Source organism: Mobula hypostoma, chromosome 6, assembly GCF_963921235.1.
Source record: "Mobula hypostoma chromosome 6, sMobHyp1.1, whole genome shotgun sequence".
Classification (NCBI taxonomy): Eukaryota; Metazoa; Chordata; class Chondrichthyes; order Myliobatiformes; family Myliobatidae; genus Mobula; species Mobula hypostoma.
This window is the reverse complement of record NC_086102.1, coordinates 107383848-107397603: the sequence shown is the minus strand read 5'-3', so window position 1 is coordinate 107397603 and position 13756 is coordinate 107383848. Positions and strand designations below refer to the sequence as shown.

Here is a 13756-nt window from a genome sequence, read left to right as displayed (position 1 = left end):
TGACAGATTTAGAGCACATTTCCCATGATCTCAACTTCCAGCAAAGCCTGCGAGCTCTCAACAAGCCCACTCACAACAGTTTAAAGACAGCTGAGGAAGTGGTGGGTGTCTGAAGCTGTTATCCTTCAGTTAATTAAAACTTACCGTTAATGTTCATAGGACAGACAATGGAGTGACCGGTGGGATAATGCTCTCGCGTCCTTTTCAGCTGCTTCTTATGAAAAATGTATCCTAGTCTGGTCTTTGTATACAAGGAGTATCTGAAACAAAGCATTGGATATTAACACAAAGAGACCGAGGAGAGGTTGTTGTTTGGGGGGGCGGGGGTGGGGGGTGGTGGAATAAGTAAAGAAAAAAATCACAGGGAGGATCATATTAAAATACAAGACCATAAGACACAAGGCATTTGAACAGAATTAGGTCAGTCAGCCCATTATGGTTGATTATCTTCCTTCTCAACTCCAGTCACCTGCCTTCTCCCTGTAACCTGTCATCTTCCACTTTAAGTATTCCCAATAACTTGACCTCCACAGCCATCTGAAGCAATGAATCAGTGTAATTCATCACCCTCTGGCTAAAGAAATTCCCCACCCCCATCTGTTCTAAACAGGCATCCCTCTATTCGGAGGCCACATCCTCTTGCCCAAGTCTGTCCCATTATAGGAAACCACCTCTCCATGTCTGCTCTAGCTAGTCCTCTCAATATTCGATAGGTTTTAATGAAACCCCATCATTCGTCTAAACACCAGTGTGTACAGGACCACAGCTAAATGCTCCAATTATGCTAAACCTTGCATTCCTGGGATCATTCGCATGAACCTCCTCTGGACCCTCTCCAATACCATTTCTGAGATAAGGGGCCCAAAACAGCTCACAATACTCCAAGTGTGGTCTGACCAACACCTTATAGAGCCTCAGCATTACATCCTTGCTTTTACATTCTAATCCTCTCAAAATGAATGCTAACACTGCATTTACCTTCCTCATAACCTACTCAACCTGCAAGTCAGCCTTTAGGGAATCCTGCATGAGGACTCCCAAGTCAATTTGCACCTCAGATTTCTGAATTTTTGTACATCTTACCAATAGGACAAGTCACTGTAAAGTCAAATTTGTTAACATCTCAGATGGTGCCTCCCACCTTTACCACAGCTCAGATACCGGACAGAACTTCCTAAACACTATCAACACAGCAAAAAGCAACTTCACTCCACACCATGACCATAAGACATAGGAGGAGAATGAGTGTGCCCAATGAGTGTGTCCGCCATTCCAAGATGGCTGATCCAGATCCCACTCAACCCCACATACCTGCCTTCTCACCACATTGTTTGATGCCTTGACTGATCAGGCCAGCATCAACTTTCACCTTAAATATACCCATGGAACTCATGTTAACCCCTTCATTTCCGGAATCATCCTCATGAACATCCTCTGGACTCTCTCTAATGACATCTTTTGAGATATGGGGCCAAAAACTGTGCAGCCTGACTAATGTCTGAAATTAATGCCAAAATTGCATTTGCCTTTTTTACCACAAACTCAACCTGTAAATGAACCTTCTGGGAGTCTTGCACAAGGACTCCTAAGTCCCTCTGATGTTTGAACCTTCTCCCCAATAGTCTGCACTATTGTTCCTTTTACCAAAATGCATTATCATATATTTCCCAACACTGTATTCCATCTGCCACATTTTTGCCCATTCTTCCAATTCATCCAAGTCCTGCTGAAATCGCATTACTTCCTCGGCAGTAGCTACCCCTCCACCTATTTTCGTATCATCTGCAAACTTTGCCACAAAGCCATCAATTCCATTATCCAAATCATTGACAAACAATGTGAAAAGTAGTTGTCCCAATACTGACCCCTGAGTAACACCACTAGTCAATAGACAATAGGTGCAGGAGCAGGCCATTCGGCCCTTCAAGCCAGCACCGCCATTCACTGTGATCATGGTTGATCATCCATAATCAGTATCCAGTTCCTGCCTTATCCCCATAACCTTTCATTCCGCTATCTTTAAGAGCTCCATCCATCTCTTTCTTGAAAGCATCCAGAGACTTGACTTCCACAGCCTTCTGGGGCAGAGCATTCCATATATCCACCACTCTCTGGGTGACAAAGTTTTTCCTCAACTCCGTTCTAAATGGCCTACCCCTAAATCTTAACTGTGGCCTCTGGTTCCGGACTTACCCATCAGCAGGAACATGCTTCCTGCCTGCAGTGTGTCCAATCCCTTAATAAATCTTATATGTTTCAATAAGATCCCCTCTCAGCCTTCTAAATTCCAGAGTATACAAGCCCAGTTGCCCCAATCTTTCGACATATGACAGTCCCGCCATCCCAGGAATTAACCTTGTGAACCTATGCTGCATTCCCTCAATAGCAAGAATATCCTTCCTCAAATTTGGAGACCAAAACTGCACACAGTACTCCAGGTGTGGTCTCACCAGGGCCCTGTACAGCTGCAGAAGGACCTCTTTGCTCTTATACTCAATTCCCCTTGTTATGAAGGCCAGCATGCCATTAGCTTTTTTCACTGCCTGCTGTACTTGCATGCTTGCTTTCAGTGACTGATGTACAAGAACACCTAGATCTCGTTGTGCTTCCCCTTTTCCTAACTTGACTCCATTTAGATAATAATCTGCCTTCCCGTTCTTACCACCAAAGTGGATAACCTCACATTTATCCACATTAAACTGCACCTGCCATGCATCTGCCCACTCACCCAGCCTGTCCAAGTCACCCTGCATTCTCATAACATCCTCCTCACATTTCACACTGCCTCCCAGCTTTGTGTCATCGGCAAATTTGCTAATGTTACTTTTAATTCCCTCATCTAAATCATTAATATATAAAGCAAACAGCTGCGGTCCCAGCACTGAACCCTGCGGTACCCCACTGGTCACCGCCTGCCATTCCGAAAGGGACCCGCTAATTGCTACTCTTTGTTTTCTGTCAGCCAGCCAATTTTCAATCCATGTCAGTACTCTGCCCCCAATACCATGTGCCCTAATTTTGCCCACTAATCTCCTAAGTGGGACTTTATCAAAGGCTTTCTGAAAGTCCAGGTACACTACATCCACTGGCTCTCCCTTGTCCATTTTCAAAGTTACGTCCTCAAAAAATTCCAGAAGATTAGTCAAGCACGATTTCCTCTTCGTAAATCCATGCTGACTTGGACCAATCCTGTTACTACTATCCAGATGTGTCGTAATGGCAGTCACTGGCAGCCAACCAGAAAAGGCCCCTTTTATTCCCACTCACTGCCTCCTGCCTGTCAGCCATTTCTCTATCCATGCTAGAATTTCCTGTAATGCCATAGGACATTACCTTGTTAATCAGCCTCATGTGTGGCACCTTTTCAAATGCCTTCTGAAAATCCAAGTAAATGATGTCCACTGTCTCTCTTTTGTCAACCCTGCTTGTTACCTCCTTGAAGAACTCGAACAGATTTGTCAAGCAAGATTTCCCTTTACAGAAACCATGCTGAATGACTTAGTACCAATTAAGTTTATCTGCCATTCCTTTGTGCCCTATTACTACCTCACCAGCATCATTTTCCAGTGGTCCAATATCAACTCTCACTTCCCTTTTACTCTATATATAACTGAAAAAGCTTTTGGTACCCTCCTTTACATTATTGGCTAGTTTGCCCTCATATTTCATCCTTTCCCTTCTTATAGCTTTTTAATTGCCTTTTGTTGGATTTTAAAAGCTTCCCAATCACCCAAATTCCCACTCATTTTTGCTACCTTCTATGCCCTTTCCTTGGCTTTTATGCACCAAGGACTTGTTCTCTCACACCTGAGTACAGCCTACTATTCGCAGAACACTAGCAGGGATGAACTGCCAGCTACTTTTATTTAAATTGCAAATTGTGTACACCGAAATTGCATCTATTGCACATTTGGGCAGGTGACCATTAATGGCTTGAAACTACCCATTGTATTACAGCCCATTACCACAAGGATTATAGTTGCTCAAGGCGAAAGCTCATTTATTTATTTAGAGATACAGCGCAGAACAGGCAGTTCCGGCCAATGAGCCGTGCCACCCAACAACCCACCTATTTAATACTAGTCTAATCACAGGACAATTTACACGACCAATTATCCTACTAGCCTGTATGTCTTTGAACTGTGGGAGGAAACCAGAACACCTGAAGGAAACCCATGAGCTCACAGGAAGGACATATAAACTCCTTACAGACAGCACTGGAATTGAACTCTGATGTCTCGAGCTGTAATAACATTGCGCTAACCACTTTGCTACCATGGTGCCCCATTACAACATGTCTACCCATTGTCTATGACAGTCACAATGATGCTGCTAACTGCGTGGGCTTCCAGGACTACTTCAACTTCCTCTCACATCCCAAAGATACACAAGTTGTAAAGTTAATTGGTTGCCGTTAATTGTCCCTAGATTGCAGGCTACAAGCAAAACCTTGGGGGCAGGGAGCTGATGGGAATGTGGTGGGAATTACTTTCGAAAGGGATTGTGTAGGATTAGTGTAAATTAGTGCTAGGTGACCTGGAGGATTTGGCCTTAAATCTCTACAACATCCCATAAGTAGCATGTTAAACACTGCCCTTGACCCATAACTTAGAGAAGCCATTCCTGACAATGATAATAGTCAACCACGTTTCCAAGAGTCTGAAGTCACAGAGAGACCAGACTAGGTCATTACTTCTCTGAAGAACATTGTGAACCAAGGTGGGCGATAGCAACAATCTGATAATTTTTTTATAGCCACATTACTGATATCAGTTTTTCTTTTAATTCCAGGCTTAATTAAATGAGTTCAAGAACCAAAAAAAAGGAGCAGAATCAGACCATTTGGCCCATTGTGTCTGCTCCATCATTTGATCATGACTCATTTATTTTTCCTTCTCAAACCTACCCTCCTGCCTTCTCCCCATAACCATTGACATCCTCAAGCAAGAACCCATCAACCTCAGCTTTAAAGATAACCAATAACTTGGCCTCCACAATTGTCTGTGGCAATGAGATTCACCCTCCTATGACTAAAAGAAATTCTTCCTCATCTCCATTCCAAAAGGACACCTTTTTATTGAGGCTGTGCCCTCTGGTTCTAGACTCTCCTATTATTAAAAATATACTCTCTATGTCTATTCTATCCAAATCTTTCAAGATTCAAGAGGTTTCAATTACATCTCCTCCTGATCCTTCTAAGTAAGCAAGTACAGGCTAGAGCTATCAAATGCTCCTCAGATGTTAACCTTTCCACCCCTGGATCATTCTTGCAAACTTCCTCTGGACCCTTTCCAATATGAGTACGTCCTTTCTTAGATAAGGGCCCAAAACTGCTGACCAATGCCTCAGCATTACATCCTTGTTTTCATATTTTAATTCTCTCAAAATGAATGCTAACATTGTATTTGCTTTTGTTACCATTGACTCAACCTGCAAAGTTAACCCTTAAGGAATCTTGCACCAGGGCTTACAAGTCCCTTTACATCTCTCATTTCTTAGTTCTCTCCCAATTTAGAAAATAGGCTGTGCCTTTATTCCTCCTACCAAACTGCATGACAACATACTTCCTGAGCTGTATTTCCATCTGCACTTTTTGCCAATTCTCCCAACCTGTCCAAATCTTTCTGCAGACTATCTGCTTCCGGTAACAAAAAATATTTTTAAAATTTCATTCCTAGTTCTTTTCCGATTTAGCAGCATGTTTTCACAAAGGAGATACTGAACATATATTAAAGGTAATTTATTAAAGCCATATAGTAAAGGAGACAAAATAATACTTATCCATACCACACAATTACTGCCACAGTAACCAACAGCCGTTCCAGTCCCTCTCTCTCTCGATGTTCTTATGTCTCTAGTTCTTAGCACTAATCTCTGCCCAGCTTATGAGAAGATACCCCACACACAAATAAATTGCCCCTTTTTATACCCTTCAAGCCCCTTATCTCTCACAGTCTTTGGCCTAGACATACACAACTTCAAATAGAAACAGCAGGTGCATAAAGAGGAAAACATTCTCCACTGTTATCTAATCTTAATGATGTGCATTCAAAATAGAGTTAAAATATTGGTCTGTGAGGGGAAACCAGGCCATTACCACATTCCAAGCTGACACCATTTTGTCTTACAAACTGGCATCTTGTGTTACACATTTTAGCATGTACCAAGGTGGAATTAAATTTAACACTTTAGTTACGCTTCCTCAACACTAGCCTCTCACCCCCACACAAGTCTTTGTATCATCTTAAAACTAGGCCAGGGCCTTCAATGTCACCATCTAGACCATTAGCATATAATGCGAAAAAAACATCGCAGACCCCTGGGGAACACCATTAGTCGCCAACAGCCAACCAGAAAAGCACCCCTTTCCTACACCCTCCACTGCTTGCCTCCTGCCAGTCATCCAATCTTCTGTCCATGCTAGTATCTTTCCTGTAACACCACCTTGTCTTGTTAATCAGCCTCTTATTCAGCACCTTGTCAAAGGTCTTCTGAAAATCCATGTAAATAGTATTCACCAACTCCTCTTTGCCTATCCTGCTTGTTACTTCCTCAAAGAAATCCAACAAATTTGTCAGACAAGATTACCTCTTAAGGAAACCATGCTGACTTTGGTCTATTTTATCATGTGCCTCCAAGTATCCCAAAACTTCATCCTTAACAATGGACTCCAACATCTCCCCTACCACTGAAGTCAGGTGAACTGGCCTATAATTTCCTTTCTTCTGCCTGCCTCCCTCCCTTCTTAAAAAGTGGAGTGACATTTGCACTTTTCCAGTCTTCCAGAACTATTCTAGAATCTAGTGATTCTTGAAAGGTCACTACTCATGCCTCAATCATGTCTTCAGCTACTTTTTTCAGAACTCTGGGCTGTTGTCCATCAGGACCAGGGGACATCTACCTTCAGACCTTTCAGCTTCCCAAGCAACTTTTCCTTAGTAATAATGAATACACTCAGTTCTTGCCTCTGACTCTCTTGAATTATTGGCACATTGCTGGCATCGTCCACAGTGAAGACTGATGCAAACTATTCAGTTTGTCTGCCATCTGTGTTCCCCATTATTTCTCCAGTATCGTTTTCCAGGGGTCCAATGTACATTCTTGCCCACCTTTTACTCTTTTTATTTTGAAAGAAAATGGCATCCTCTTTTATATTACTGGCAAGCTTACCTGCATATTTCACCTGCTCTCCTTACTGCTTTTCAGTTGCCTTCTGCTGGTTTACAAAACTTCCCAATCCTCTAGCTCCCCACTAATATTTTGCAATACTGTATGCCCTCTCTTTTGCTTTTATGCTGTCTTTGACTTCCTTTGTCAGTCATGGTTGCCTCATCCTCCCTTTAGAATACTTCTCTTTTGGGATGAAATGATTGTGTCTTCTGCATTATTCCCAGAAACTCCAGCCATTGCTGCTCTACCATCATCCCTGCTAGTCTCCCCTTTGGCCAGCTGCTCTCTCATGCCTCCATAGTTACCTTTATTCAACTGTAGTACTGATACATCTGATTTTAGCTTCTTCCTCTCAAACTCAGGATAAATTCTATCACTACCTCCGAAGAGTTCCTTTGCCATAAACTCCCTAATCAAATATAGTTCACTGCACAACACAAAGTTCAAATTTAACCCAGTGCTGTGGTGGGAATCGGACTGGTATGTTGAGATTGTTGTAGACCTCTACATGACTGGCCAAGTTGATGGGAATGTGTGAATATCGGTGTAGGGTTAGAAGGGTTAGTGTAAATTACTGGTACATAATCGGAAGGACTTTATGGGCTTAAGACACATTGACTCTATAATCTCTGATATTCTTACTAATCAAGAAATTATCAACATCCACTTTAGATATAACAATGATCTCTACAGCTACCTGTGTCAATGAATTTCACTGATTCTCCACTGGCTGGCTAAAGAAATTGTTCCTCATCTGTTTTAAAAGTACCTCCGTGTATTCTGAGTACCCAATATCGGAACCATCCTCTCCATGTCCACTGCGTCTATACCTTTTACACTCGACCTAGGAAAGCCATTCCCAAGAGTAATTAATAGTTAACCACGTTGCAGAGAGCCTGACGTCACAGACAGGCCAGACTGGGTAACTACTTCCTTCACTGGTGAACCAGGTGTGGTAGAACAACAATCCAATGATTTTTGTGGTCACAGTACTGATGCAGCTTTTAATTCCAGACTTAATTAAAAGAGTTCAAATTAAAACCATCGCAGCAGTGGGAATCAAACAAATATCTAGGGATCTTCATAGACCTACACATTATTGGCCAAGTAATACAACCTATTCAAATTAATTATGTGTCGTCTGGCTCTCAGGACACAGTGCTACAGGAACCTTGTACAAAACGCTACAGGACCCATGGGGAAGATATCAATATTATTGAAAGAGTACAGATAAAATTTACAAGCATGTTGCTGGGACTTGAGGATAAGTTAAAGAGAAAGGTTAAATAGACTGGGACTTTATTCCCTGGAGAATATAAAAATGAGGAGAGATTTGATAAAGATGGCCAAAATTTTGTGGGGTATAGATAAGGTAAATGAAGCAGGCTTTTTCCACTGAGGATGAGTGAGACTAAAAGTAGAGGTCATGGGTTAAGGGTGAAAGGTGAAATGTTTTAGACGAACCTCTTCACTCAGAGGGTGGTGAGTAGCTGCCAGCAAAATGGTGGTTGTGGGTTTGATTCCCATATTTAAGAGAAGTTTGGATACATACATAGGGTATGGAGGGTATGGTTCAAGTGTAGGTTGATGGGACTAGGCAGAATAATTGTTGGCATGGACTAGATAAGCCAATGGGCCTGTTTGTGTGCTAAAGTGTTATACCTTGCACATATCACCGAGTACGTAACCACCGTGCTACTAGGCCCTAACTAAATATACCACACACTGGATAATTAAAGGACCTGGGGATCTGAGCAAATTTAAAGTTAAACTATGATGCACTATTACCCAAAATGCCAGGTTCAGTCAGCACACAGATAATGAGAGAAGAGGACATGCAGAGAGCAGATGGCCAACACTTCTTCAGGTGAGCTTGGGCAAAATCTACAGCCTGTTGGATGCCACTTCAGAAGGCATTTGATAAAATGCCACATGAGGCTACATAACAAGATAAAATCCTGTGCTGTGCCAGGAAAGATACTGGCATGGATAGAGGAATGGCTGACAGGCAGGAAACAGCAAGTCAGGAATAAAGGGGGCTGCCAGTGAGTAGTGGTGTTCCTCAGGGGTCAGTATTGGGACCACTACTTTTCACGATGTTTGTCAATAATTTGGAGAATGGAATTCATGGCTTTGTGGCAAAGTCTGCGGATGATACAAGGATAGATGGTGGGGTAGGTAGTGCTGAGGAAGCAATGCGATTACAGCAGGACTGAGACAAATTGGAAAATTGGACAAAAAGTGGCAGATGGAATACAGTGTTGGAAAATGTATGATAATGCATTTTGGTAAAAGGAACAATGGTGTGGACTATTATCTAAAAGGGGAGAAAGTTCAAACTTCAGAGGTGCAAAGGGACTTAGGAGTCCTCATGCAAGACTCCCAGAAGTTTAATTTACAGGTTGAGTCTGTGGTGAAGGCAGCAAATGCAAAGTTGGCATTTATTTCAAGGGGAACAGAATATAAAAGCAAGGAGATAATGCTGAGGCTTTATAAGACACTCGTCAGACCATATTTAGAGTATTGTCAGCAGTTTTGGGCCCCATATCTCAGATAGGATGTGTTGTCATTAGAGAGTCCAGAGGAGGTTCATGAGGACGATTTTGGGAATGAAGGGACATGTGGCAGATTTGGGCTTGTACACATTGGAATTTAGAAGAATGCAGAGGGGATCTCACTGAAACCTACCGAATGTTGAAAGGACTAGATAGGGTGAATGTAAAGAGGATGTTTCCTCGGGTGGGGTATCCAGAACTAGAGTGCACAGTCTCAAAATTGAGGGGAAACCTTTTAGAACAGAGGTAAGGAAGAATTTTTTTTAGCCAGAGAGAAATAGGTCTGTGACAGAGCATTCCACAGATTCAGGTGGAGTCGAGGTCCTCAAAGGATATGGAGAGAAGGCAGGTGTATGGGATTGAGTGGGATCCGGGATCAGCCATGATGGAATGGCAGAGCAGACTTGATGGGCTGAATGGCCTAATTCTGCTCCCATGTCTTATGGTCTTGGAATAGAAACAGCCATCAGCTAAACTCTACATATTGGGTTTATTTTATCTAGACTCAGACCCCTTGAATCTCTACTAAAACAAACAGCCCAAAGATCGATCCTAGGTGACCGATCAGCACAGATATACTGCAAGGAGGCAGTAACCCTGCCCCTCCTTGAACATTCATTTACACAAACAGCATGAGGTAATGCTGCCGCTCTACGAAACCTTGGTTAGGCAATACTTGGAGAATTGTGTTCAGCTCCAGTCGCCTCATTCTAGGAAGGATGTGGAAGCTTTAGAGAAAGTGCACAGAAGACTTACCAGGATGCTGCATAGAAGACAGCATGTCTGAAGATGAAAGGTCGAGCAAGCTAAGGACCTGAGGGGTAACGTCTTCCCATACAGAGAGTGGTGAGTATATGGAACGAGCTACCAAAGGAAGTGGTTGAGGCCAGTACAACAGTACCATTGAAGAAGCACTTGGTACATAGAAGGGTGGGGCTTGGAGGGAAATGAGCCAAGCACAGGAAATTGGGACTAGCTGAGTGGGTTCCATGACTAGCATAGACTGGTTGAGCTGCACAGCCTGTTTTCATAGTGTATGACTCCCAGCACAGGTCCAACCTGCCCAATTGTTTCTCCCTAAGGAACACACTCCTCCCAGAAATCTGCCTATTGAACTCCCACTCATGCAAATTATTCCCTACAATAAAGGAACCAAAACAGTAGCGTTTCAGGCGTGGTCCCACTAAGTCCTAAGCAGCTGTCTCAAACCTCCCCCCACCTTTATACTTCATCTGCTTTGCAATCAGTGCCATTTCCCTTCTTTAATTACCTGCCGCACTACAAGGCTGTTCCTACCAAACCCTACTTACCCATTATCTCCCTCTGGTGCCCCTCCTCCTTCCCTGTCGCCCATGGTCCACTCTCCTCTCATATCAGATTCCTCCTTCTTCAGCCATTTACCTCTTCCATCTAACACTGTCAAGCTTCTCATCTCAACACCCCCTCTCCCACCCACCTTCCCCCTCACCTGGTCTCACCTATCACCTGCCAGCTTGTACCCCTTCCCATCCCCCCAGCTGTCTTCTTATTCTGGTTTCTTTTCCCTTCCTTTCCATTCCTGATGAAGGGGCTCAGCCCAAAACAATGCCTGTTTATTCCTCTCCGTATATGCTACCCGACCTGCTGAATTCCTCCAAAATTTTGTGTGAGTTCTTAACCCCGAGGCTTTTCCATAATTTAAAACAGAAAATGCTGGAAATGCTCAGATATTTTTTGTCAAAAGAGGAACAATGTTAATGCTTCAGGTCTGAATTCCTTCGCCAGAAGTTTCTTCTCGTGTCATGAATGGTCTCAGATCCAAAAACACTTTTTTCCCCTCTCTCTCCCTCTTTGTCCATTCATGTCTGCCTGTCTATCATTGCCTCCTCTACTGCCATGATGAGGCCACTCTCAGGTTGGAGGAACACCATCTCATATTCCATCAGGGTAACCTCCAACCTAATGGCATGAACATGAACATGAACCCCAATTTCTCCCTCCTCTCTTTTTCCATTCCCCATTGTCTCCCCATTACCCCTTCTCTGCACCAGTTATTCACCTCATTCTGGTCCCCCTCCTCCTTCCCTCTCCCATGGTCTACCCTCCTCTCCTATCAGATTCTTTCTTCTTCACCCCTTTACCTCTTCCTCCTATCATCTTCCCCTTTACCTCTTCCTCCTATCATCTCCCAGCTACTTTCTTTATAACCTCCTCACCTGGTCTCAGGTACCACCTAGAAGATGGGGGGAGATGGAGTTGTACAAGCTGGCAGGTGATTTGTGGACAAGAGAAAATCTGCAGATGCTGGAAATCCAAGTAACACACAAAATGCTGGAAGAATTCAGCAGGGCAAGCAGCATCTATAGAAAAGAGTAAAAGTCAACGTGTCAGGTCAAAACCATTCATCAGGACTAACAAAAAAAAAAGACTGGCATCTCTTTTTCCAGTCCTGATGAAGGGTCTCAGCCCAAAATAGCGGCTGTTTACTCTTTTCCAGATGCAGCCTTAATCAAGCCAAACAACGTTCCTCCGGACCACAGTGCACCCAGGACATATATACCACATAGCACATAAAACAAATGACCACAAATAAGTTAATAATATCTTTCCAAGTCCTTGTAGTGCACAGCACTTGTAAACAGCTCCCTATGCTAAAGACAAGATCGCGGTGGTGGCAGGGTAGTCATTAGTTTCACAGCATGAGGCAAGAAGCTGTTACCCAGTCCAATAGCCCTACTTACTGCACACAACTTGACCAGCTGGGTTCATGATAACGTTCTGGCATAAAAAAAACGTATGCAACATCCAGCCACGAAAATGCATTTTATCACTACAAGCTGGTTGCCCACTCAATTTATGCCTCTTATTATCTTTAGACCTCTGTCAAGTCACCTCTCATCCTTCTTCCTCCAAAGTGAAAAACTAGCTTGCTGAACCTAACCTCGTAAAATACGCTCTCTAATCCAGGCAGCATCCTGGTCAATCTCCTCTGCACCCTCTCTAAAGCTTAATTATGCGACACAATACAATGCTGATTGCCGAGCGACGATCAGCATCAGGAGATGCCAATCTGAGATTCTATCAACCATTCGGACTTCACTTTTAAAGGACGGTTCTCACAATAAGCAACGTGATTGATAATAATCATATCGCAGTTAGTGGGATCTTGCAGTACGCAAACGGGACACTGCGAGTTAACAGTATTTTACTGGCAATGAAGACTCTAGGGCAGTACGAGGTCGTGGAAGACACTAAACTAATGCAACCTTTTCCCGACATGTCGCAGCCTCTGCATCAGAGCCCCGCGACCCCCAAATCCCCACAGCCAGGGTACATGAAAGACGCTAAACAAATGCAACTACCCTCTGCAGCAGAAGCTCACGACCCCTTCCCCCCCACCTCCCGGGCTGGGCACAGCATTTGATTGCCATGCGGTGAATGATTGGCAGCGCGATCGCCGTGCCGACGCATGCGCAACTGCTCTACCCAACTCCGCCTCAGCCCTGCCCCCTCCACCCGCCCCTCAGCTCCGCCCACCTAACATATTCGGACAGCTACTTACGCGATCCTGAAGAGTGGCTTCTCGGTTCGAGCCATCAGACCGCTTCTGGTGGCCAGCCACCGGCGAAAACCAAGGCCTGGGCAGCCAAGAGCAACCAGCGTGAGTATTCCGAAAGCCAGCGCCGCCAGCCCACAACCCACGACCAGGCTCAACATCACTGCGCACGCGCAAATTTTCAAATAAGGTCCTGCCCCCCACCACACCTTGTTAGGTAATAAAAGGGCGGGCCACGGTATGATTGACATTTACGTTCACATATCACGAGAGACACCCCGCCTTGATCTAGCCAAATTAGGTGGTGAGGCGGGGACAGAATGATTGACATATTGCGTCACAGCAGTACCCACCTCGTCCCGCCAAATAAGGAGTTGTGCGGTTGGGGCGCTATCAAAGGTGAATATCCCTGTCACTCAAACCTCCGACGGGTCTTACTCAGTTTTCCATTCAACAATAACAAAGTGGGCGTAGATTCTGGTGTGATTGACAGGCA

The 13756-nt window shown here is 44.0% G+C and overlaps 1 protein-coding gene across 3 annotated transcripts in view; it reads right to left on the bottom strand.

Annotated features, from left to right (window-relative positions):
• The window catches only part of pnkd (PNKD metallo-beta-lactamase domain containing), a 59050-nt gene extending 45629 nt beyond the window's left edge, over positions 1-13421 (bottom strand). For 2 of the 3 annotated variants that reach the window (XM_063051398.1, XM_063051399.1), the window contains exons 1-2: positions 13267-13418; positions 145-260 (exon numbers count right to left, since the gene is read on the bottom strand). In XM_063051398.1, coding sequence (XP_062907468.1) covers positions 145-260; positions 13267-13301 — 151 coding nt within the window. In that variant the 5' untranslated portion in view covers positions 13302-13418. Of the gene's footprint in view, positions 1-144; positions 261-13266 lie in introns of all 3 variants that reach the window. The other variant, XM_063051397.1, reaches the window with a different exon arrangement.
• Between the last annotated feature and the right edge of the window lie 335 nt (positions 13422-13756).